Source organism: Artemia sp. Qi Xiang Cuo, chromosome 15, assembly GCF_049724085.1.
Source record: "Artemia sp. Qi Xiang Cuo chromosome 15, ASM4972408v1, whole genome shotgun sequence".
NCBI classification, from domain to species: Eukaryota; Metazoa; Arthropoda; class Branchiopoda; order Anostraca; family Artemiidae; genus Artemia; species Artemia sp. Qi Xiang Cuo.
In genome coordinates this window covers 4,090,654-4,118,436 of record NC_142808.1, presented here as the reverse complement: position 1 = coordinate 4,118,436, position 27,783 = coordinate 4,090,654, and the positions used below count along the sequence as shown (strand labels likewise).

General features: G+C 35.8%; 1 protein-coding gene across 1 annotated transcript in view; it reads right to left on the bottom strand.

Annotated features, from left to right (window-relative positions):
* LOC148943246 (reelin-like) overlaps window positions 1–27,783 on the bottom strand; it is a 292,228-nt gene that overhangs the window by 174,339 nt on the left and 90,106 nt on the right. Inside the window, exons 9-10 of the mRNA XM_089101783.1 lie at window positions 18,346–18,748; window positions 7,535–7,715 (exon numbers count right to left, since the gene is read on the bottom strand). Coding sequence (XP_088957909.1) covers window positions 7,535–7,715; window positions 18,346–18,748 — 584 coding nt within the window. The remainder of the gene's footprint in view (window positions 1–7,534; window positions 7,716–18,345; window positions 18,749–27,783) is intronic.

Below are 27,783 nucleotides of genomic sequence, written 5' to 3'. Positions count from 1 at the left end.
AAAATGCGGGTCAATCCTGCTTTCTAGGGTTAAGATGATAGAAAGGTTCAGATGGCTAGGACACATTCTTCGGATGAAGAATGAAAGATAGCCCAAGATCGCAAGTGTTGCGAAACCATCTAGGGCCAAAAAAAGCAGGCCACCCTTGGATGGGGTGGGAGGATGTCGTAACGAAATACTTGAGGGACATGGGAACTTTTTGACAGGGTGTAAAGAGGAAGACTTTGAATATATTTGGATAGAAGGGGAGGGTGCGTAGCTGTATGGACAGAGTTAGGCCTGTATTTGCAAATACCCCCAAGAGGCCTGGGCCTAGGGCCACACAATAAATTTTCACTGAGTGATTTTTTTCTTAATAAAGACTGGACTGATGTGATATATGGTAAAAATGCCAGGTGCACTTCACCACCATCTTGCCTGTTCAATGAAAAATGATTTTAAAACAACATAGGAATTCCGTGTCCACTTGTAAACTGTAATATGTATCCCAAGAATGACAGCTGAGAGTTCGATATCACCTCTAGCTCTTTCATTACTTTTGGTTGATCCCTTGCTTTCTCTTCAGTTCTTCCATTATCCCTGAATTTTAGAGGGTTGTCCCAAAAATTTCGCAAAAACAGAGGGGCAAAATCGTTTGGGTCTGCAAGTGTCAAAGCTTTAAATCCGGCCCTGGACAGAGCTTGTGAGCATGAAATAAAAAAGCTGGTCTTCTAAACTGAAAGTAAGTACCAAAATTAAAGCTTAAAACCAACAGTAATATTTGCTTATATGAGGGCGGCTGCCCCTTCCTTGACCCTTGTTCTTTATGCTAAATTTTAAAGCTCTTTAAAATTACTGCTCATTTAAATTTAACAGCCCTCGTTTAACATTTAAATTTAACATTAAATTTAAAATCTCAGGAGGCATTCTTAAGGAATTGGGGTAAAAACCTTAACTTTATTCTTTAACTTGACATGATCGGACAAAAAACTACAAAATTAGTTAACAATTGATGAGATGTGCACCCCCACCCCTTTCACGCTTAAAGGTCGTATTTGAAGTTTTCATAATTCTGAGGCCAGTGGCAGAATCCATTTGCTTGGCTGTCAAAAAGGGAGGATCTGAAGGGTAATGTATGTAGATTCACATTTTTATTTTCCAGTTCTATATTACTTTGCTGATTCTCCCTTTCACAAGAAGTTAGCAGGCGATTTCAAATTTCTATCAGAAGCTAGATATTGTCAAATGTCATATATGTTGAGACCTCATATATATATATATATATATATATATATATATATATATATATATATATATATATATATATATATATATATATATATATATATATATATATATATATATATATATATATATATATATATATATATATATATATATATATATATATATATATATATATATATATATATATATATATACGAGATGGAGTGTTATGAAATTAAAAGAAAGAAAAGAAAGAAAAGACCAAACTATGAACACATAACATAAACATAAAAAAAATAAAAATAGAGTCATTTTCCGGGGGTTTGAAGATGGCCGGTTTGATAAACATTCGAACTGAGAGTCCCCTGCAAGGAAGGGCCCCGTAACACCGAAACTTGGAACCACATAACCGTTTCCAAACCATCTAGGGATTTGTAGAAGGTACTTCAAAAACTTCAAGTAAGGTTTGCGTAGAGATTGCTTATCAACATCGGTCAAAACGTCCAAAAAAGGCGTTAACTACAGTATATACGGGAGGGAGATACAATTGTACAACTTGGCCAGTAGCTTACGTTTAAGGCTAACTTGCGAATGAACGATACTATATATGCTGCATGTATTTTTCTCTCAGCATGCTTAATAAGGAGCTTTCTTGTATTCCTACGGGAAGACCCGGTCGGTAAACCAAGGTATACTAGCTCTGACTTAGGGACAATATCTGAAAAACCTAGTCGTACACTTTCTGGAACTATAGAATAAAGACAATTAAAAAATAGCACTTGTGACTTAGCAGCATTAATAGATATACCTATATTATCATAGCGAGTTGAAAGCTCATCAAAATTACATTGTAAACCTGTAATGGAACGGCACAAGTTCAACAGGTCTTCGACATAACGGAATGCAGATGTATCAACACCTTTAGATTCGCTGCTAGCAGGATGATCACCTGAGCAGGGAGAGCGGCGTTATTATAAATGGTGGGGAGCTTATTGCTCCTTGTTTTATACCAACGTAAACTGGGAAGTCTTCTTCGGCGCACGAGTCACCGAGTTTTAACCGGACTTTCAGATGGTGATACATGTAGTAAAGAGACACTATAACATCCAGGCTAACACCAAGGTTATATAATTCAAGCATTGCTTGAGAGTGGAGAAGTGACCCGAAGGTATTTGTCACATCATATGCACCTAAAATCAACATACTCCCCAACGCCTCCGTATCTTAAAGAATAGAACATAAAATTCGTAAAGCATGGAAACATCCTAGCCCAGACTGAAACCAAAACTGAAATGAGGTCATAGTACAAAGGTCATTTTTCCGATCTACGATCAAAAACTCGAAAATCTTCGTAAAAAAACTATAAACCGTGATGGGCCTATACGACGAGCAAGAAGAATGCGGTTTTCCTTTTTTTGCGATAGGTGTTACAACACCAAAGCACATACAATCAGAAACAATAGCAATATTAAAAATGATCTGAAAAAGTAATGATAAATGACTATATAGCATATTACTCCTGGCCGTAAGGTGCTGTGCACAAACACTGTTTGATCCAGTATAAAACTTTTTTTTCCATAAGTTTATGGACTATCGCCTTAATACCAGACGGTGTAACCACTACCCCATTAGGTATCGGTTTGGAAACTAGAAGCTCGGACACCTGTGCATCAAAAACACTTTCAACTCTCCTATTTGGCTTTTTAAACGGATTTTCAAAATGGGAACCCATTCTGAAATTGGTATAAATTGGGGACCATCACCAGAATGCACAGTTTTATGAGACAGGAATTTCCAAAGAGACTGTGGGTCATTTAAAACTTTTTCAGTGTTAGCGGTCTTGATAGGAGCTAGATGCTCTTCAAGGACCTTACGGTACCTTTTCTTTGTAGATAGTCGCACAGAGTTTAGTACACCCAACCTTGGCCTTCCGCATTCAATCCATAGACGCAATCACCACTTAGCACTTGAGCAGGTATTTGCGAGAGAAGTGTTATTCGACCAGCCAGACTTTTCAATATTGCTTCTAACTTTTTTCACGGGGATTGCCGCTTTATCAGCACACTTAAGAGCATTAATTTCCTCACAGTAAATGTTAATTTGTAGTCGTAGATTACTATTACTCAAACCCGTATTAGTTTGAATAACATGAAATGGAACATTTAATCTTACTTAAGACCTGGTCACACGTGGCTTGAAACAACGGTACATTCATTTCGTTCCACACTTTCCGCTGATACCATTTATTTTTGGTTGGGTTGTCCTGTTTGCGAGTCAGAAGGACAAAAATACGTTTAGGAAGATAGTCATCACAGGTACCATGGTCATCAAGCACAGTTACATGACGGAATAAACTTCCCGAAATAGCACGTGATGCAGATTAAACGTCGAACAAGCATTAGAAATAAACGTAAAGTCTTCATTTTTCCAAAGTCCGATAATGTAGAGTATAGCATATCCTTAGTTAATTCACTACTTTGGCGATTTCATACGTGTTAGATCACAATTGAAGTCTCCGATGATCATGCATCTCGTGCGTTATCTTCTTAATGCACTTGGACAATTTGCGACAAGCAGAGGAAAAAAGACCGTCAGATGCTTGATCGCCATAATTAGTCGGTAGGTATACGTTTATCATTGCTAAATCACTGATAACAGCTACAATAAAACGATCACTGAGTTGAACGGTTTGAACCTGAAACTGACCAAGTAAAGCAAGGCCACCGCTTGGACGGTCTTGAGATTTTCATAGGATTGCAATTGAGATGGCAAATGACGCCGCATTCTGTACGTTTAATAAAGAAAGTCACTCTGTCGAAAGGAAATGTTCCTGCAGATACACCACTCCGTTTTTCTTGACGAGGGCCTCAATAAGTGGGAGCTTTCGGCTCACTCCACCATTAATGTTCCAACGTATGACAGATAAATTGGTACAACTAGCCGTGGTTAGTGAAGTTATTACAGCGCGGCTTATCTAGCATCAGTTCACGATTTTCGGAACATCGACACGACTAGCGATTGTGCTTTTTCGACTTACAGGAGATGCAACATAGTTCATTACGGCATGGCGATTCACGCGAGGATCTATGACCTCTTTGAGCACAATGGGAACGAACCTCATCGTCGCTACAGTCTTTCATCAAATGTCCATCGGATTGATGGTAATTGTAGCATCTTTTTGAGAAAGAAATGGAAAAGTTTAACCGGTGCACCTCATACCCAGCCTTAACTGGGTTCGATATTACATTATCTAGATCAGCTTGTGACGAGAGGAACAACCTAAATGTGCGAGATTTGCTACATTTTTCAGTCTTGGTGCAGTTGGAAACGGCTGAATGTAGCTCACTTTCGAATTCCACATCAAGAACAGTGCAGCAGTCAAACAACATTTTGGTCCTTCAAGGATCTGTACTCGGCCCCTTGCTTTTCTTGATTTATATCAGTGACTTGGGTGAGTCGTCTCGGACTTACTGTGTTGTTTGTTGATGATACGGGGTGTAGCTTCTCTGGACCCAATGATCTGATACTTCGGCAAAATATATGTCAGTCAATTGATAGAATTCTATTGTGGTTTAAGTCTAATCGTCTGACAGCAAATTCTAAGAAGACCAAATATATTATTTACTCTCGGATTTCAACTTCTTGTTCTAGTTTTCAGTTAGTTGAGTCTTCAAACAACTTGCTCATTAAGCGTGTTAGCTTTGTAAGCTACTTAGGAGTTAACATTAATAAAAACCTGTCATACAAGCACCATATTAGCCATCTTCAGTTGAAATTAAGTCGAAATATTAGAATGATACTTCACCTGAAGTTTATTTTACCTTATAATGAGGTCCGTCTAATGAGGTCATTGAGGTCCGTCTATTTTAGCTGAGTACATACTTACCTTAATTATTTCCCACTTGTTTATTCCAATACATTTAGGAGCCACTTACTGCTACTCCAGAGACAACAGAATAAAGGCTTACGACTACTGAAAGAATATGTTCCATATCCTATTTTGTTACCAAATAAATCAAATACTCAAAGTATGTATGTTATATTGCATATCCTTCCAGTTAATCAGTTTGTAGTTTTTTCAGTCAGTTCTGTTTATTTTTCAGTATCGTAAGAAGGTACTGCCTGCGTATTTTTATTAATCTGAGTTGTTACAGGTGTTGGATAAGGTGGATTCATGTCGACAGTCCAGGAGGCGGTGGATGGTCCATCAACCAGTAATTAAATCCGAGAGATCACGTTTTTCACAAAGAAATAGTTTAGTTACAGTATGGAATAAGTTTGGTAAAAATTGTAATCTATCTCGTCCCCTATCAACACTAAAAAATAAAATTAAGGAAAGCTTAATCAAGATGTAATTTGTCAATATGTGTGTGTACGCGTACATATATGTATGCGTATATTGGTATATGTGTGTGTATGTGCGTGTACATACATCTGTACGTCTCCTTTTGTATGGCGTGTTTGGGGAGGAGTTCGTCCCTCTTCCCCTGTTGATGAGTTGAATAAAGTTAGTAATTTTTTTTTTTAATTTTTTTTTTTTTGGTGGTTTGAGGAGTCTGGAAAGGCGAGTTGTCTATTATTTTATGTTTTATTTTTAAAGGTAGTTTGAAATAAAAAATTTAAGATTTTAGTTTAAATCTCTATAACAAGAATATTGGTAGAGGTACAATTAACTCAAATCCAGGTGTTAAATGTTTTTTGTTCCCGACTCTGTCGAGTTTTCTCTCTGTTAGGAATTTAATATGTTGTGTAAATATGGTATTAATAATAAAACCATGAACCTTGAACCTCCAGGAGGACTTGCTTGATGATACCTATGAAGTACTTAGATCGCACACTGACAGCTATCTCTTGATCATTGGCTTTGAACGAACTGGCTATTTTCTCTGCTAGTTTACTGTTTACTGTCTAGTTTACTTTTCATAGGAACTTTGAAACCCGATCTGCCCCCCTCAAATCTCAATACCAGACGTATTAGGAATAGTACCATTAACCGAATCTATAACACATTTTCTAGCCTCAGCCGTACTGAGGGTTTTGGGAGGATTCTTCACCACGACTGAGTAAAGAAGGGTAGTCGTAATGGATTACTCGACAAGGTCGTAGTCTACAGGAGCGGGTAGCTGCTGCATATGTATAACCGCTTTCTCAACTTTTTTGCACATCTCATTAATTTTGCTTGTAGCATAAACACCAACATAATTTTGACGAAGCTGGAACTTCCACAGGAACATAAATTACGAACTTAGGTAGGCTTATGCTTTTTTTAGCACATCTTTGTAGCATTTTCCGAATGTCTACCACATTGTCTTCTTCTTTCACATGCTTTACGCAACGTTCTTCATAAGCAGCCAACTCAAATTAAATCTTATCACTTCTAGGATAGCCTCCTTCTCGAAATACTGCGAACAAGATCGTATCAATGAGTCCGATTAAATTCCTGTCTGCTTTGAACGGGTGCCGTAATTAAGCACCGCATTATGCAAAAATTCACCACTCATTGCCGCCCTGTCCCCAAAAACTGCCCCCCAAAAATGTCCGCTTTCAGTCCAAGTAGGTATCAGTGGGAAAAATAAAAAGATGCATAGATGCACAAATAAGCGTGGGAATCGTAGGTTCCTGCTATCTATTTTCCGCAGTTTAAGGAAGACACACTCACGGCAGGTACTACGACGCTTGCTTCAGATTACCTCCCTCTTCTGCTCCCTTACTAGTGAAATTTTCGATAATAACTAACTAATCAATCAAAATAATTTGACAATAATTGCCGTAGGATTATCTTTCACTTGTTGGAATGATGAGTAATAATTCCGTAAAAAATAAAGTCAGGTCTGTAATCCCTTGCCAGATATTAAAAAAGCTAACAAGCGTCTCAGAGATTAAAATTCCATGAAAAAAAGCCTACTGGTTTTATAATTAAAGTCCAACCCTAAAAAGGTGTTTTTACGTTGAACTCAGAATGTATATATATAAATATATATATATATATATATATATATATATATATATATATTTATTTATTTTTTGTATATATATGTGTGTGTATATATGTGTATATATGTATATATATATATATATATATATATATATATATATATATATATATATATATATATATATATATATATATATATATATATATATATATATATATATATATATATATATATATATATATATATATATATATATATATATATATATATATATATATATATATATATATATATATATATATATATATATATATATATATATATATATATATATATATATATATATATATATATATATATAAAAGTGAAGTCTGCATGTTTATTGTAAATACCTTCTCAAAGTTAAGAGACCTTCCTGAGCTAACTACACCACAGCCTCTGCTCAACCTTGCTCCTTCGATGGTTCGCAGTTGTGGTTCCATTTTCAAAGAGTCGAAAGTCAAATAGATCTCTTGAGGCAAGTTTAGTGTTTCAGATGGCACGCAAAAAGGACCAGAATAGCCGTCATCACAGCTAGAAAAAAGCAAATTCATGGATGGTGACAACGATGCTTAGGATGGACAATGTAAAAAAGATGTAGATATAGCACGATTTTTTTCAGCCTAATAACACATCGGTAACAAATAGCATCTGTTTCATTGTAAGAAGCTCTCTCAGACCAATAACTAAAGTAGCAACGTCAAAAAAGACAAACGGTAGGAAAAAAATACAAAAAAAAAAATTAAAAATCCAACACTTCAAATCAGATATTTTTACCTTTATTTCAAAAGCACTTTGAAAATCGGATGTCTGTGTATGACCCATTTATTGTGTGTTACCTCCAAATTAAATTTCTGAAAGAGGGATTTTAAACCTCAATTTTGTATTTTATGGTTGTAAAAGGCTAAGAAGAAACTGAATGGAAAAATTTGCCATTATAAAAATTAACCAATACGGCATTCATCCTACAGAGCATCAATTTTAACCCTTCAACGTGTAGAACAGAGACAATGGAAATTTAATTCGACTTGGATACGAGTCTTGGTTCTAACTAACTTCTGGTTTATATTCAACAGAGTACGGTCAGAATGCAGGTTGCAGTAGTAGCTAGCAACCTAGTAAGAGACGATTCAATGTTAAGAAATATAATAACCCAAACTCATAACCCATAGAGTCAGATCAAAACAAAAAGTACACCATTAGAAACTCCTTATCCGAAACCCCTATAAAGGAAACTTTCTCTCGCTTGGCTTGAATAGCAAGGGAAGTATATAGGCTCGAAAATCAAGAAAAGAGGCAGCTACTATAGTATTCTGCCTAAACGGCATCTTTTTTTCTATTTTCTTTTTTCTTTTCCACAGATAGCTTGGCATTGGAACTTCGTAGAGAGTTGTTTAATGGCTCGTTTTAAAGCAAATTAATTGGGTTATTAACCTTTTGTAATTAAAACAAATTATTTTTAAAATAGAATCAATATTCTTACGAAGAACTGCATGCTTCTTGTTAAAGATTGATCAATTACGTCATAATTGTATGTTGTAGCCAGGTCATCTCTTACTATTACAATTAAGGAAAATCCATAGGCTTTTTCTTTTGTAATTTCATCTGAAACAAAATAAGATATCATCAAACAGTTCATGGTAACGAACTGTATAGTAAGAGCGACCCGGCTCAATAGTAACCGAAACTCTAAAAAACGAAATTTTGACACCAATAGATACATCAAAGGAATTTGATTCTTATGCTTATTTAAATATTTAAGTTTCTTCAAGTTTAGTCTTATTTATCAAATTTTAAGAGTCTGAGAAAATCTACTTTATTTTCAAAAAAGGGAAAAACAACCCCTAAAGTCGTAGTATATTCATGAAAATCACACCACAAGATTCAGCGTATCAGAGAACCTTACTGTAGAGGTTTCAAGCTCCTATCTGCAAAAATGTAGAATGTGGTATTTTCTTCACAGAAGAATGATCACGGATGCGTGTTTTTTGTTTTGTTTTTAGAGTAAAGTGATATTAAAAGACGATCATTAAAATAAAAAACCATTGCATGCATTGGAATTTGTTTGTTACTTGATTATTTGATGTTCGTCTCTTACTATTTCAAAGAAGAAAAAATCGTAGGCTTTTTCCTGTTTGTACTCAGGTTATTATGAATGATTAATGGTTCAGGTTATATTTAATGGCTCATTTTAAAGGAAATTGGTACATCTAGTGCATTGTGTAATTAAAAACAAAAATAATTTTTAAAATAGTTTACATTAAGGAACGAACTTTAGCCTATAGTAACTGAATCAAACCGTTTGTGGTAACGAACTGTATAGTAAGAGCGACTCGTCTGAATAGTAACCGAAACTCTAAAAAAGGATTTTGATACCAATAGCTACATCAAAATTTTAAATTTTATGCCGATTTTATTTACATAAGGGTTCAATACTGTAAATCGGGTTTTTGTAAGTATCATCGGTATTGTAGTTTTATTCGTAGTTGAATTACAAACTAAAAGAAATTTTGCCCAGGTGGCCTTGAGCCACAAAGCTTTTGGTTAATTACATAAAGGATCTATATTGTTCACTATAAAGGGTTACATTAAGGAAAGAACTGCAGCCCATAGTAACTAAAGTAATAAAAGGAATCATTATATACACGATTATTTTAATTATATTCCTAAAGAAATCTTCATAGGTAAAAATTTCCCATACCAGGAACTGAACTCGAGCTAACTGGATGAGGTCCAGCTAACCCTGCCAGTAGACAATGTATGATATATAAAAATATCTGATTAATGAAATATATGTTAAAGAACAAATTATAGACTTAGTTAGCTGCCTGATTCTTTGAGGATCCTCTCTTACTATTCCAAAGAAGAAAAAGTCGTAGTCTTTTTCCTGTTTGTAATCAGGTTTCTTAATAATTTTAAAGAATGAACTTAATCCCTTAAAAGACGATCGATATGCATTAAAAGACGATCACTCAAAGAACATACCAGTGCATATACTGGACTTAGTTAGCTGCCTGATTCCTTGATAAAATCTCATCTGTCAACTGAAACTAGAATAATTCCAGAAAATTTTAAATATAGTAATTTTGTAAATAATTTAAATAATTTGTTTCAAGCCGTAAGAGCCGTAATCTAATGACATTTGTTATGACATCATGGTTATAGCTAGAAGAGGAGATACCTCACATTGCATACTTAAAGTGTGGTCTTTGTAGGACACTAAATCTCTGTTTAGAATGGTCTCTTGAGAGATCTTTTCCCGGATAATCTGTCAGTTAATCCATTTAAATAGAAGTTTAACGGGTACAATTCTATGAAGACAACCCAGAAAAAGATTGGCTGATACCTTTTGCCGTGTCAGACCCTGTTTTTTTCACAAGCCTGGTACCATAAATATTGTCGTAAAAACAAAAACAACTTCGTATGAGTGTCAACTGATTTAATATGACATTATAGCAAATCTATGACTTTTTTATGCTGTTATATTCTTAAAGAATTCAACTGAATAGTGTACTGAAATATTCTTCCCCTAGGGGATATACGGGCTCTTGTCATCCCCAAATGTATGGTTATTGAACCTTTCAACTATGCTGAATCACATGGCTATCTCAAAATTCTGATTGGATGCCCTTGAGTAAAAAGGTGCGTGGAAGGGGATGATTACCATCCAGTTTTTTGGTCATATCAAAAGAGCAATACAACTTTTGATTTCCGTGTTAAGGAATCCTCTCCCGACTTTCAAAGACCATTGGTTTGATACGATCTCCCTGGGAAAAAAACAACAAAAACAAATGAAGACACATCCGTGATCGTTTCTTCTGGCGAAAATATAAAATTCCACATATCTGTAGATATGAGCTTGAAATTTCTGCAGGTATGCTGAATCTGATGGTGAGATTCTTAGTAAGATCTTTTGACTTATTCTGGGTGTTTCCAACCTTCTTCAAAAATTAGGTAATAATTTTTTCCGGCTCGTTGCTATTGATGCCTAACCATTGAACTTATTGAATTATGTTTGGAATCAGCATAAAAGGCAAAATTAATTGAGGTATCAGTTGTTATCAAATTTCCGTTTTTAGAGTTTCGGTTACTACATGACCGAGTTGCTCCTTACTTATATAGTTCATTACAGCGAACTTTGTATTACTATATTTGTGGTTTAACAGGCTGTTCTTCTGACTTTAGATGAATTTAATCAGTTACTGATCTGAAGCGAGCAATGTGAGACCTAAAGCGGGGTTTCATAATCAATATCAGATTTTATAATCAATTTACAACTAACTGAAGTTGTTCCGCCCAGCTTGTGTTTTTTCAAGGCAAATTTGTTTCAAGCAGTGACCAAAAATCAACAGAATTCTACCCTTATTTTAGATCCCAAGAGCTAAAACTAAAGGCAAAACTTAGGCAAACTAAAACCTATAAGTATCACACCCAAAACTTTTATTTGGACATGTTCCAAAATATTTCTAGGGTTTTCAACATGCAATATTTACTTAAGATCAGTAAAAAGGGAGTACCATTTTCAAACAGTTCATGGTAACAAACTGTAAGTAAGAAGCAACACGGCTCAATAGTAACCGAAACTCTAAAAAAGGGAATTTTCATATCAATAGATACACAAAAAAATTGGCCTATTGTACTGATATTAAATATACAAGATTCATTCACTAAGTTTAGTGTTATCCAATGAAATATAAGAGCCTGAGAAAATTTGATGAATTTATGAAAAAGGAGAGAAACACCCCCGAAGAGTCAAGGAATCACACCATCACGCAGCGTCATCAGATTCATGCGATCATATCACACCATCAGATTCAGCGTATCGGAGAATCTTACCAATAAATACTAATTATAATACCAATAGATATATCAGAAGAATCGGCTTACTATGCTGATTCGAAATATATAAGTTTCATTAAGTTTAGTTTTACCCATCAAAGGTTAAGAACCTGAGAAAGTTTGCCTGATTTTTGAAAAAGAGGGAAACAACCCCCAAAAATCAAAGAATCTTAATGAAAACAACCCCATCAGATTCTGCGTATCATAGAACATTACTGAAGAGGTTTCAAGCTCCTATCTGCGAAAAGGGGGAATTTTGTATGTTTTGCCAGAAGAAAGATCACCGATGCGTATTTATTTGTTTTGTTCTCTCAGGGGTGATTGTATCGACTAAGTGGTCCTAAAATACCGGAAGGGGGTTCATTTTTAAGAAAATTTAAAGTTCTAGTGACCTTTTCAAGCGACACAAAAAGATTGGTGGGCAATTAAGCCCCCTTCTACGCACCTTTTTTTCAAAACTATCCAATCAAAATTTTGTTAAGCATTGTTGAAAGGCCCAATAATTATGTCTTTGAAGATTAAATGACCCCCAAGAGCACCTAGGGAAAGATCTCTAAGCTATAAAATTAGTCTAATGTTTAGGTATAGTATTTGTTATTGGGAAGTGTACATTTATTTTTCGGATAGGGGCGGGGGTCTGCTTGGGGATTTTCCACCGACAGGAACTTTCCAGAGGATGAGCTTTTCAGGGGAAATTTTGCACTGGGGGAATTTGTCAGAACTCCTCTACGAAATTATTTTTACAAGTCTTGTTTTTTCTTTGCAGACTCAATTTTAGGCGTTGGAATGTTAAAGTAATTGTCTGTGTAAATTTTCACCGGTGTTGTAATGCCTAGAGTAGTGTTTCCCAATATTTCTTCTTCACGACCCAAAAGAAAGATCCAAATAAATTTGAAGAACGTTGATGACAGTTAAAAAAAACATTTGATAGAATATATATTTTTCATATTGCAGACTAATTGATTATATTAATTGTGAAACATTTAAATAAAACATTAATAAGACTAAAATGATGGCTATAAAAGTTGACAACAAGATAAATTTAACAAACTCGTTCTTATGTTTTAAATTTGGAAAACTTTAAATGGGATATTTTCGGCTGTTTGATGGAACAAAGCAATTCAAAGTTAGGCTAATATCTGACAATTTCAGTCTTAGATAAGGTTCCGCATTTAACCTGTTTCTATATTTATCTTTAAGACAAGTATATGTAGAAAATTCTTTCTCGCATAGATATTTTGGAAAAATGGTAAAAAAACTTCAATATCTTTCTTACTACAGAACAGGATATTCATTGTGTATACAGAGCCAGAAGTCAATTAAAGACTGGTCTTTAAAAATTGCTTCTAGAGAACTTTCACAAGATAACTCTTTAAGTTTTTCTACTTCCAGTACATTTAGAAAGATTTCTGAAATTAAATTTCCTTGAAATGGATTACGATCCAGTTGTTTGAAATTGTTGTATTGCGCTGTTGGGAAAATAGTCATTGAAAGTTAATCAAAAATAGTTCAAATGTTCACATATGTTCCTTTTAGTGTTTTCGTTAAGTTTAATTTGATTTGTATAATAAAAAAAAAGTACTCACAGAATCGAAACATCACCACTCAATCAACTACAGGCATTGAATCCTAAAACTGATCTGTTTCAACATAGCCTTAATTTTATCATGTACATTGTAAATGTACATGATACATTTACATGATACATGTACAAATGTAATATACACCTTGTAAAACACATTTAATTCATTCAGTTTACGAAAAAAAAAATCAGGCAAGCGTTCAACCTTTTGAAACCAATGAACATCGGATATACATACAAAGAGACAAATGAAAAGGATGATCAATATAATGTTTTTGAACTTCAGACTTCAATTCAAACCAACGCGATAAAACTTTACCACGGGAAAGCCTTCTAACTTTTGTGTGAAGTAGTAAAAAAACATAGAAATCAAAATCCTCCCAAAGAGTACGGAATAAACGGAAATTTGTAGCACGTTATTTTATAAGGTTAACAATTTGCACAGCATCACTTAAAGTAACGCTTACATACTAAAGCTTGTCTATGAATACAAAAATGAGTCCAATGAATTTTTTCTTTGATCTTCTTGATCTGTGCCACAAAACCTGAAAACTTTCCTGTCATTGATTTTGCACCATCTGTACACACACCCACACAATAAGACCAGCTCATTCCATTCTTTTCCAAATTCCCATTGATCAAATGAACAATCACTTCTCCAGTTGAGTAGGTTTTCAAAGGTTTAGCAAATAACACATCTTCTGGAACAATATTCGTAAAAAGATATCTAATCTAGACAAGCAAAATTGCGGAATTAGTTACATCAGTCGCTTCCTTAAATTGAATTGTAAAATAATCGAATTTTACTCTTTTTAAAAGTTCATTCTCTACATAATTATCCAAGTCCTTAATTCTGCACGACACCGTGTTATTAGATAAGGGAATTAGCTCAATTTTCTTTGCTGCCTTTTCCTCAAGTATACACTTGGCGATATCTTTCGCACATGGTCCAATTAAATTTTTAGTTATTGTATATGCTTGTCCAGATCTTACAATTCTATAAATTACCCGAAATGATGCTACAAGACCGAGTTTACTATCTTCGTTTGAAGTCAAGAAGAAGGAAGGCTAAACTTTTTTATTTCTGCTAATTTTTCTTTGAAATATTCAAGAAGTTTGTCTTTCTGTGTTGGATCTTTTTGTTTCAAAATGTCTATGAAGAAGTGATGGTTCTAAACTGCTGTTGGAAAGAACTTCGTTACATATAATACAAAACAGTTTAAGTTTACACTCATCCCCAGTAAAATGAAAACCCAATTGTAGATAGTCGCTGTCATATTTTCACTTTTTCCCTTTTCTATCATCATTTCCTTTGTTTTTCATCTGGTGAAATGGTACCCCACTACAGCTTTCCGTTCTGTCATCTCGATTATCCTATATCGTTTCAGAACCAACCGTTTTTAACTATCAATCCATAATAAAAATAAGCTATAATAATGTTTTAATTAATAATTCTTAAATAATTTACGTGAGAACTTGACATTCACAGTATCACTATCACTCAAGTTTTACAAGTGCTATGCCTGTGAAATCCTGTGATTTACAAGTGCTAAGCCTAGGTATGTAAATATTATTCTCGAATCGCACCAATAACTGCATCCAATAAGCAAGAAGATCACATTCCCTGATAACAGTACGTTAAGTGCATCGGCTACAGATGATGGATCACTTACATTTAAATTACAAAGATGACTCAGAAAATTTGTCATTTGTTGTTAGCTGTGAATGTAAAAAGTCATACCTATTTATTTTTTCCCGCATAGGTAAGAGTTGTCCTAGAGTAGTGGAGATACCTGCTTCAAGAGGTCCTATATGCCACCCACCTGACTGATACGCACCATTCCTTGTACTTCTTTTAGGTGAAAATCTAACATTCAAGTAGCATATTCAAATGATAAGAGTCAAGGATTCAAGAGGACTGGGGATAATAAGAAAACTTAAACAAATTTTGCTTTTTCTTTTCTCGGTCTTTTATACTTCTCTCTTATTTATAAGTATCTATATTACTGCTCATCTGCTTGGATGTCTACTTTTCCATCTCTATTTTCCTTTCTATTTTCCAAGAGGACTTGGGATCATAGGAAAACTTTAACACATTTTTTCTTTTTCTATTTTCTGTCTTTTATACTTCTTTCTTATTTATAACTATCTATAGTACTGTTCATCTGCATGGACGTCTATATTTCCATCTCTACTTCCCCCATCTGTAATCTCTAGCTGAAAGCAACAAAATTCCTCCAGTTAACACTTATGCTCCCGTCTAACTCGTAAAGCTGAATGATATCTATACAATTTCGTCGTGTTCAATGGCATTCCAAAAATTCCACGGAGATCATCCGGCATATTTTTCGGCATGGTTCAACGATTGAGTGAAGTTAACCCATAGTATAGTATTGTGTAGCATATAGTATTGTATATTTGATGCACAAAAAAACCGCATGGCCATGGCCAAGAAAAGCATACAGAAAAAACATTCAAACATAATTAACAACATACAAATAGAATTAAAATTCAATATACTCTTGTCAAAACCATTATTGCACAGAAAACCATTCAAAAACCCTAATACAAGCAAACAAACAGAGTCATTACACAACACCCTCACGATGCCCACACGAATAAGCCAGCCGGGTAGTATTTTCAAACACTTCGTGGTAACGAACTGTAAGTAAGGAGCGACCCGGCTCAATGGTAACCGAAACTCTAGAAAACGGGTTTTTGATACCAATATATACATCAAAAGAATCAGATTTCAAATATATAACTTTCATCAAGTTTAGTGCAACCCATCAAAAGTTACGTGCCTGAGAATATTTGGCTGATTTTCAAAAAAAGGGGGAAAGACCCCCTAAAAGTTATGAAACCTTAATAAAAATCACACCATCATATTCAGTGTATCGAAGAACCCTATTGCAGAGGTTTCAAGCTCCTATCTACAAAAATGTAGAATTTTGCATTTTTTGCCAGAAGAAAGATCACGGATGCGTTTTTATTTTTTTTTTTTTTTTTTTTTTTTTTTTTTTTTTTTCAGGGATGATCGTATTGACCCAGTGCTCCTAGAATATCGTGGGAGGGCTCATTGGAACTAAAATTAAAAGTTCTAGTGCCCTTTTTAAGTGACCAAAAAAATGGAGGGCAACTAGGCCCCCTCCAACGCACATTTTTTTCCCAAAGTCATCCGATCAAAATTTTGAGATAGTCGTTTTGTTCAGCATGGTCGAAAATATGATAACTATGTATTTAAGGATGACTTAATTCCCCGAAGTCCTCGGGGGGAGGGGTGAAAGTTATGAACTTTACCCAATGTTAACATATGGTATTGGTTATTGGAAAGTATAAAGACGTTTTCAGGGGGGATTTTTTCTGGTAGTGGGGGAGGGGGTGGGTTGGAGGTTATGTGTGAGGATATTTCCATGAAGGAACTTTCATGGGGGAAGGGACATTGCTATGACGGGGGCGCCAGATTTCCCAGCATTCTTTAAAAAAAAAGACCAGAAATCAAATAAAAAAAAAAAAGTTTTTCAACTGAAAGTAAGGAACAACATCACAGCTTAAAACGAACAGAAAATATTACGTATATGGTTGGGTTCACCCCCTAGTCAATGCCTCGCTCTTTAAGCCAAAGATGTTTTAGTACTTTCATAAGAGCTATTTATTCTAATTAATAGCCTTTGTGATTAAGGGTCATTTTTAAAGAACAAAATTCGAAATTTAGCTTAAAGAGCAAGGTATTGACTAGGGGGCAAATTCCCTAATATACGTATTAAGAATATATGAATATAGAAGTTCGTTACGTAAGTTAATTCGTAAGTTACGTATATTTTATTGCTAATAAAAACGTTCGTAAATAAAATTAAACAAATTTCGAGAAAGCCATTTAACCAAATAAAAGTAAAATTAACATTAAAATTTTGTTGTAATTATTCATGTACGGTGAGCCAAAATCAAAACCTGTATTAATTCAGAAACGTTCAAAAATGAAATTAAAAAAAAACAGGTTTTTTTTAACTGAAAGTAAGGAATGACGTTTAAAATTAAAACGAAAAGAAACTATTCCGTATATGAAAGGGGCTGTCCCCTCCTCAACGCCTTGCTCTTTACGTTAAAGTTTGACTTTCTCAAAACTCTATTTTTTAAACAATAAAAAAATTTAGCGTAAAGAGCGAGGCGTTGAAGAGGGGACAGCCCCTTTCATATACGGAATAATTTCTGTATTGGTATTTCTGTATAGTATTGGTTTTGGTTTATTGGAAAACCATTTAGCACAAGAAAAATAAAATTAATATGCAAATTTTGTTTTACTTATTCAGTGACGGTAAGCCAAAATAAAAGCTGCATTAACTAAAAAACGATCAGAAATTAAATAAAAAAAAAACAATGTCGCTCCTTACTCCTTACTTTTTAATGTCGCTCCTTACTTTCAGTTAAAAAAAACTTGTTTTTTTTTTATTGAATTTATTATTAAAATAAAGAACGAAAAACAGAAGTACTGAACTTAAAAGTTATTAGCGGCAAATTTAGACAAATGTATTTTATTTACTAAAAATTACAAAATAATATATATATATATATATATATATACATATATATACACAACCACCCAGGGAAGGCTCAACTATTAGCGACTTTTGCTTTATTCAAGTTATTACCCGAAATAAAGTTTCATTATTAAGCTTTATTTGCCAAAAACAACAATACATGACAGAAATTAAGACGGGGCTTAAAAATGTTTCTTGGTCTCACCTGCAAACGCCGTTTAAACAAAATCCTCTTCCAGAGCACATCCAAGGACATTTAGTGCTGATAGTCATGTGTCTTATCAGAAAAGAGCAGTGAGAGGAGGATCCCACAATTCGAAAGCGCATCTTAGATCCAGCATTAGTTCTGCGTATTGGCAAGGTTATTTTCCTCCAATCAGAAAACTCTGCTGAAAGGTATGTTGATTCTAGATCATAATCTGAGCACATTGTGTTGCTTGGAACACAAGCTTTTCTCAAAATATTCCATGACTTTCCAAAATCTGCCGATGAGTCGAGGCGCAGAGTGCAAAATTCAGCTAGTGACTCCTCTACTAGAAGTTCAAATTGTAAGAATGAACTTTTTGTTACTTCGAAGTCTCTAGTGGATGCATATACTTCTATGAATTCTAAAAATTAAAGGGTATTAAATCAAACTGACTGAGGGATCACTAAATAAAACATATAAGAGACACATGTAGAGAATATTAATGTATGGAGGGCTGTCGATGAAGTCCTATAACTTTCTCAAAATTTATCAAAAATGTTTTAGGCCTATGTTTAAAATGTTTTTATGTCTATGTTTATCTGTATGTTTTTGTCTATGTCTAGATTTTATGTATATACTTATGTCTACGTTTATATTTATTTCTGTTTTGTGTTTATGTTTAAACTTTTTTTTAAATGTTTTAAGTTTAAGGCTAGTCCTGTGGTTTTTGCGATAATTTTTGTGTTGATTGTTTAGTTTTGACCTCTGGAATTTCATTTCCCAATTTCTTTTTATTGCTAAGGTTTTTATTAACACAAACCGAAAATATTTGTTTTTAATCGACACTTCAAAATATCTAAGAATAGAGCCAAATTACATAAAACACAAAATTTAGATGACTTAAGTTATCTCGTTCTAAAAAGGAATGAGTAAGAGTTTCAACAGAAGTTCATACGTTCCCTGAAATTTTCAAACTGTTCTCTAAAGCCATTCCTGAGATATTGTACATAAGTTGAAAACTCATGTAAACATAGTGTATCTTAAGATTTACTTCGTTACGTATGTCTTACAGAGTCTTGGAATATTAGTCTAGTGACTGGTCCCTAAAACTCCTAACTGATCGAACAACCCAATATGGCAACTTTTTATGGTAAAGTTTATCTCTGGACAATAAACAATTTAAAGAACTGAGGGTCCCTGCCCCTGGGGCTGGGGTGATGTTAATCCTGGAGAAAAATAATTAGAACTTTCAATTTTTCTTTGAAAAAGGCAGTAGGACTTTAAATTTCCATTCAAAGGATCCCCCCCTCAATTTAATAGATCCACTCCTCACATATGGTAAAAGATGTTTTAGCCGAGTTTTTAGTACGCTAAAGCTGTATTCCTTTGTCCTTCAGGGCTGAGGTTAAGTTCTTGGTATCATAAGCTTTAGAAAACAGGAGTCAGTAGCGCAACTCTTTAAGCTCAGCCAGGGTCACCCTAGCCCTAAATGGGTAACTAGAGGAATCTTACGAATGTAACCAGGAAGTGTCTGTGGAACCACAATATGGCTGGCCACCATGCTCTTTGCACTTCCTGACTCAAGTGCCAAGAAATGGAGACTAGAACCACTGGTTTGGACTTTTAAATCCAGAGCCATTTCTTTACATTCTTTCCTCACCTTTCAAATGAAACAGCTGCAAATTTATTCCATCCTTTGCTTGTCCCCGTTTCAGAGATAATCTAACTTTTTTTTTCTGTTATTTATTTTGCACTGGGGTCCTGTTAACCTAAAAAATAGAGGATATAAGTTTCAAGTCGACCAGGCATTTTTTTTCTTTGCTTTTTTGGGCCCCGTTACTTCTTGCGAGAGCCTAATAAAATCCTTTTGTTGTACAATTTGTACAATAATACTTTCTTACGTCAAGAACCTAAAGATTTAGTTTTCATCATAATCAGGAACAAAAAGCTTTTTTCCATTTCTACGCCCCCTAATCCCCTCACAAAAAGGTGTTTGACTGTTTTGACTCAGAGTGATCCTGAAGTTTCGAGCTAATAGCACCCCCAGCATCATCCTCCTTATTTTTTAAATCCTCTTTCTTAGGACTCTTAGGACTGTTTTAGGACTCTTTCTTAGGGTGACAGAGGGGGCAATTGCCCCGGGTGCAGAAACTTCGGGGGGCGCAGAATTTCAGATAAATAATCTAACGGTTGTAATAGTTGAGTAATTTTTGAAATTTGATTTTATTGAAATAAAATAGAGGGCGCAGTTGGCAGTAAATATAAGCAAATTGAATCTAATATTTTTATTTTTCGTATATCTTCATCATTATTTCTTGAAAATAAAAGTAATTAGCAATCAAAGTAAAATAGTGTAATTATTTATATCCATTTCAGGTGTTCCCCGAACTCCAAGACATGAAGAAAATAATTATACACCAATACACTTCCTTACAGAAACCTATGGATGTGTCGGAATTAATTGCGCAATACGAAGATGAACGGGTCTCCGCGAACGTAAGAGTTGCCTGTCAAAAATTATTAGTGACTGGAGTGTCGGTGACTAGTGTTGAGAGGCCGTCTCCAGAGCCAGGAATGGGGCATAGGGCGTCTAAAAACATCGCCAGACATCACAGAGTGGAGCTGCCGCCCTGGCGGTTACAAGGTGATTCTTGAACAACCTCTTTTGCGCCTCCCTTCTCGGCACCAGTCAAAAAATTCAAATAGGAGTCAATCCTCTGACATACGAAGGACGTGGCGAAGGTACTTCCATCTGCTAAGTTTCAAAAAAATCAGTAACTAAAGGCTGACCGGCTTTCTAGCAAACTCCTATGTTTCAGCCACGATGTGTTTAGTATTCATTCAAGGCACTTGTTTTCAAGGCCGGGACGCGTTTCTTCAGTTGGACATTTATTTTCGAGCAATCACTTGCATAGAGGAGAAAGCACCATCACATTACTATTTATGGGGTGGATCTTCAAGCGCATAGAGTATATTCTACTGCTTCAGATTGGTTCCAACTTATTAAAAGCTGATGTAGCTTGTCCTATCCTCCTCTTGATTTCTTCGGTTATTTCACAGTTATGATCAACCCAACTCCCGAGGTACTTAAATTCATTGACCTGCTCAATTGCTTTATCTTTGCATTTCAGTGTCAGCAGAGAGTCAGATGTAGCCAAGATCTTTACCTTACTGACATTGACTGTTAGCCCGTCTTTGTCGGCCTTTTCATCTTTGGTGTTGAGTAGTAGCTGTAGTCATTGTTTGGTTTTGTTGAGAGCAAACTCAGCGAACGTAGTCAGCGAAGTCCAGGTTAGAGATGTATCGGCTGCAAAACTTCACTCAGAGTCTGAATGCTACCTTTGAATGTAATACATAAAAATAACAAACAGGAATGAGGATAGGACACATCCTTGTTTGCTACCAGACATAATCTTGAAGAAAGGCGTATCCTTATTATCCGTGGGCACACAACATTCACTGTCCTTATAGAGTACGAGTAGTTTTTAATAGATGATAATTCAGAGTTCATGGACTTAAGATCTCGTTTTGGATTTAACCGGCTAATAATTGGTAAAGGATTATAATATCTTTTTGACCTACAGTCAATATTTTGAAAATCACTAATTCAGTGACCAAAGGATTATAATTTGAATAAGCTTTGCAACTTGAGTGATAATTCCCTCGGGACTTTGGATTTTCTGATTGATATTTTCATAGCAATGACCTATATGATATAGGTCAAGATCCAGCAGTGAGATTATAATTAGGACTATTCGATATTTATAGGCAATTACGCTGCGATAGTAAAAAGCCATGATGAAGTTACGAAGACAGCAGCCAAGTTTTTCGAAAAAAAAGACATTATGAAAGCAAAAGAGATCTTCTGGACTGAAGCGAACTGTCTTGCTCGAATATCCACAAAGGTTGCTATGAGTTGCAATGTTTTGGAAATGGTAACACTGTTACAGACTTGTGATGACGATAAGGTTACTCTTCCTACTTTCCTTAGTTTTGAGCCAGAAGAATTCCCCTCGATCCCAGGCAAAGGTTCATTGATTGTTACACGCAAGATTACGGTAACGTAAAATTGATTGTTACACGCAAGAAAAGTAAACATGTAACTGCTGAAATCCTCTCTGAATTTGTCTCCAAACCATCTTATGCCGTGATTGTCAAAAATGTAACAAGTAACCTAGCCAACCCGGAATCAAGAAAGGAATTCCTAGAACAAGCATGTGGTGACGTTAGTTCAAAAATTGTTGAGCTAAAGTGCACCTGAGGTGACTGGAACATTACCAATGCATCCAAATATGATGCTCATGCAATAGAGAATTTGCTTCGTAGTTCTTAAAGCACCATTAGCGCTAAGGTTAAAAGTCCTTCTCACTTTGGAATAATTAAACGTGTCCCAAACGATCTGACCTCTGATGACGTCAAGTCTCTTGTGCCAAATTGTAGTAAAGCAAAGCAAAGTGGCTCTACCAGATCTTTCAGGCTGAAATTTGAAAAAAAAGAGGATTTGTTACAAACAATGAAGTTCCAATTAGTGATCGGTTTCGAACGAATCCCCATTCAAGAGTTTTTGTTTCTACCCCTTCGATGCTATAAGTGCCAATCATACGGACATACTTCACGTACATGTATAAACGAAATTTGTTGTTCCGTCTGTGGAGAAAAAGGTCACGGAAGTTCTAAAACAGCCCCTTGCCAGAAACCAACAAAATGTGCTCTTTGTACGTATATGAAAGCTTTTTGGATATTCCAGGTTACACTAGCCATTTTCTCAACAGAAAACAGATGAAAAGGGGTGGTATAGCAATTTATATCCGCGACACACACACGCTTCAAATTAGGCAAGACCTTACACGAAGTATTGAAGGAATTTTCGAGTCGTTGTTCCTAGAAGTATGGTGGTCCCCAAATAAAAAAGTTATTGTGGGTGAAATTTATCGTTCTCCGTCAGGGTCAACGTCTCAGTTTATGGAACATATGGCTCAAGTTCTGGAGCTAGCAGAGTGTCAAAAAAATGAGCTTATTCTCATGAGAGATTTTAATATTAACCTCAGTATTCCGCTAACGGCCGAAGCAACATATTTGCTAAATAATATGGCAGGTTCAGGCCTATATCCTGCTGTTACGATTCCGACACAGGTTACTGAGAGTACGCATTCACTTATCGACAACATATTCAGCTCCTTGCTCCTAGAGTCGGTGGCAGTCCTCGTCAGTGACACATCAGACAACGTCCACATTCATGCAACACTCACCCTTTCAGAACCAGCTGAGATAAGGTCCCGAATCATCCCTGTGTTACCAATTATATGTTTAACAGAAGAAAATTTGAAGAATTTAGAACAGGAGCTAGAGCAATTAAACTGGGATAACATAATGGAGATTCAAGATGTAAACCAAGCATTTGGGTCATTTCACTCGACGTTCTTGGATGTATACAGTAGATGTTGCGTGGGAAACCCGAGAACTAATAAACGAAAAAAAAGACCAGCCAATTAGCCCCTGGATGACGGATGGTCTTCTGGCCTATGTGAATAAGAAAAACCACCTTTGGGGAGAGTATAGACGCTTTCCGAGCTTAGCGCGGATAGAGGAGTATGAGCAATACAGGAAAGTCGTTCGGACTGTGTTACGAGGAGCAAAGCGTGGCTACCTGCAGCAAAAGCTGACGGAAAGCGGGAAGGATGGTCAAAAAGTTTGGCAAATTATCAACTCGGTACTACGGCCAACCACTAACTCTTCCACATTACCAGCGAAATTGGTCGTGAATGATGAAGAAATTACCGAACCTACACAGGTTGCCGCATCACTGAGTACATTTTTCGTAAATATCGGCGATACCACAGCAAATTCCGTAGGGATACCATCTAAATCATACAAAGAATACCTTGGCCCGAAGTGTATGAAATCAATGGCAGTGAGTCACGTAACACCAGGTGAGCTCAAATTACTCGAAAAAAATTTGAAGGGCTCTTCTGCTTCAGGTTTCGACCTGGTCCACACAAAGGCACTTAAAGCAGTAGTGACGACCATTGCTGAGCTGCTAACTTACCTTGTAAATCTTTCATTAGATAAAGGGGTCTTTCCTGAAATGTTAAAAAAGCAAAGATAATACCTCTTCACAAAGATGGAAGTCACACAAACACAGCAAATTATAGACCAATCTCAATCTTATCAGTTTTCTCGAAAGTCTTTGAAACGCCAATGAAAAACCAGCTTTACCAATATTTAGAGGCCAAAGGCTTTTTTAACAGCCGCCAATTCGGGTTTAGGGCTGGCCATTCAACTGAAGACGCCCTTACTTCACTAAGTTTATTCGTACAAAGAATCCTAGATTCGGGTGCTTTCCCTGCAGCTGTGCTTCTAGATATTAAGAAAGCGTTTGATAGCATGCACCACGAAATATTACTAGGAAAGCTGGATCATATTGGAGTTCGTGGCCAAGTCCTAGATTGGTTTAAGTCTTACCTGGAAAATCGTCGAATGTACACAGGAAATGACCATAAAAATGATGTCGTAGTTAACTGCGGGATACCACAGGCCTCTAAATTGAGACCGGTATTGTTTATTGTTCACGTAAATGATCTTCAGCAAGTACTGACTCCTGCAAGTCATGGCCCTTATTGCTGCAAACTATGTCATCCACAAACGACGCCGGCGTCTATAGTAGAAGCCGAGGACGAACTAACGGCATTTGCGGATGATTCACTTATGGCAAGCTCAGAATGGAACATCAAGTCTCTCAAAACGAAGCCACAAGACATTCTTGAAGAAACGTACCTGTGGATGGACGCAAATCGTCTAGTCATCAACATTGAAAAATCGAGTGTTTTATTTTTTTCACGTATAGATTCGCTGGCTACTGATGTGATTGGTATTGAAACCTCTCGTGGACTTATCAAGAGACCAGAAAAAGAACACGTTCGTTACCTAGGGGTTTTAATTGACGAAAACCTCTCGTTCAGACACCACATAGCAAGTGTTGAGACGAAGCTTTCAAGGAACCTTGGAATCTTGAGAAATCTCAGTCACCATATCCCTAAAAAAATACTGATCCTGATTTACAATGCAGTTATCAAGCTTCACATTCAATATTGTTCTACATTTTGGCAATCTAATTTCAAGACACATTTACAAAGACTAAACTCAGTTCACAATAAAGCACTTCAAATTTTTGGCCCAGCACCGAACAGACTATCAATGGCATCACTTTACAGACTATCTTGCACTGTTTTTTGTTTTAAATATTTTTCAGGAACGCTCCCATCGCCATTTAAAGGCTTATTCACACTAGCATCACAAATCCATAGTTTAAATACACGATCTTCATCAGACATTTACATACCCCCGACACAGACAGCTAGGTCGGAATTTTCTCCTAGAATTGCGTGTGCTAGAGAGTGGAATGCACTTCCGCAAGAGCTGAAGTCATATAGGTCTCTCGGCTCCTTTAAAAAGAATGTGAAAAAATATCTAAAAGATTAAATATTTATTTACTAGATTTATTTTATTATTATTATGTTTAGAATTTTTCGATATTATTATTAATTATCATATATCAGTTTGATACTTCAAGAGGTGTGAGCGGAGGAGAAGTTGTGTTAAATTTATTGTTATTTGATGGCGGTTCGGGGTGGAATTTGGAGAGGACAGGAGGCCACGCTGTATTTAGAGTGTGCAATTATTACGGGCCCAAACGTGCATCAATGCACAAGGAACTGAGTTAAGTGTATTTTTGTATATATATTTTTTTTAATTAAAACCCATATTGAACTTGAAACTTGTAAATAAGACAAACATCCATGTTACAGTTACAAATGCCCTCTGTTGCATAGGCTCTGCTGAAAGGTAAATTTAGTTTAAAATAAGATTCAGATGCCGTATTTTGTCATGGAACATTAATGGAAAAGTTACCAATCGATTCCCAATTTTTCACAGACATTGCCTTCTCATGACTTAGTACTGATTCAGGAGCATTTCTTCTCGGAAGACCGCCAAAGCCTATAACCACTATTTTTTAATTTTAATCTCCTCTTTCTTAGTGCAATTGTGGGATCGAGAGGCAGACCATCTGGCTGTCTTGATATCCTTTCCCGATTCCCTTGCAAGGCATTAGCAGAGACTGATTACTTTATTGCCGCTATGCTTGAAAATCATTTAGTAATTATGTTTATCTGCCTACAAATTACAAAAACGAACAGTCTGATTCACGGTTTGCGTCTGCCTGAAAGCTTCTAGGCAGGTTTCTTAAAACAGTTGCCTCTAAACTGGTATCATCAGCGGAGATTTTAATGCAGATATAACTAACAAAATGTCTCCCCAATCACAAATCTTTCGGGGCTGTGTTCCTCCTGACTATTGTGTATGACCTAAGTGACAACTTTTCATACATTAGGCCGCTTTCCTCAACTTCTAACTTAGACCGTGTTGTTGCTTCATTCGGCTGTCACGAGGTCAAAGTTTTAAAAGAAGGATTCTATTCTGACCACCTTCCTATCTCTACTGGCATTTACTCCTCCCCGCCTATGGCTCAAAATAAAGAATCAAATTGGTTTTCCTACCGAGATTGGAAAAATGTGTCGAGTAAGTCTTTCAGTAAAGTCTGTGACGAGATGATGAGCAAAATCAAAGTACCTTTCAGTATTTTATGCAATAGTGCTGTGCTGCCACAAAGTGAAAAGAACATATCAATTGAGCTCACTTCCTACTTGGCACAAATTAATCACTCGTTGAAATGTGCTGAAACAAGCGTCGTTCCTCTTCGACGTGTTCGTAAAAAGTCTCAGCTAGAAGATTGGTAAAAAAAAAACAGAGATACAGTGAATACTTATAATTCGGAAAAGCTATGGCTTCCTGTTTGGAACGACTGTGGCTGTCCGAGAGATGGCTTAGTAAATGACTTGATGCTACGTATGAACTGGAAATTTAACAAGAAACTGAAAAACCGTAAGTCAACGCTGATCCAAAAAAATATAATCCGTATTGCTGAAGACCCCTCCAAACTCTGGAAGCTTAGCAAGCCTACTAAAGCCCAAAGTGCTAGTCTGGCTGAAAAGAATTGGGTTGAATATTTCGTGAGGGAGTTCAGTACTCCCAACCAAAGCATGGAGGAGTTTTTGAAAAACAGCTTGACCTTCTTCTTTCAAATAAGACGAAATCTTTCCTGTTTGTGCCGCCAAGTGCTGTTCACTATTTAATTCCGAAATTAAAGAAAAAATCTTCGTCTGGTGTTTATTCTATTTCAGGTAGGTACCTGCAAGTTTCAGGCTCTTTAGTAGAGGAACATTTAGCACTACTGTTTCAGATAATCCTTGTCTGTGGTATAGTCCCTTTGCAATTTTGTGTCGGAAAATACCTCCCATCCTTAAAAAAGGCAAAAAGACGCTTCTCTGTGCAGTTCTTATGACCCCATTACCGTTTCATGTACTAATTTCAAGCTCTTTGAGTCATTTTTGATAAAAA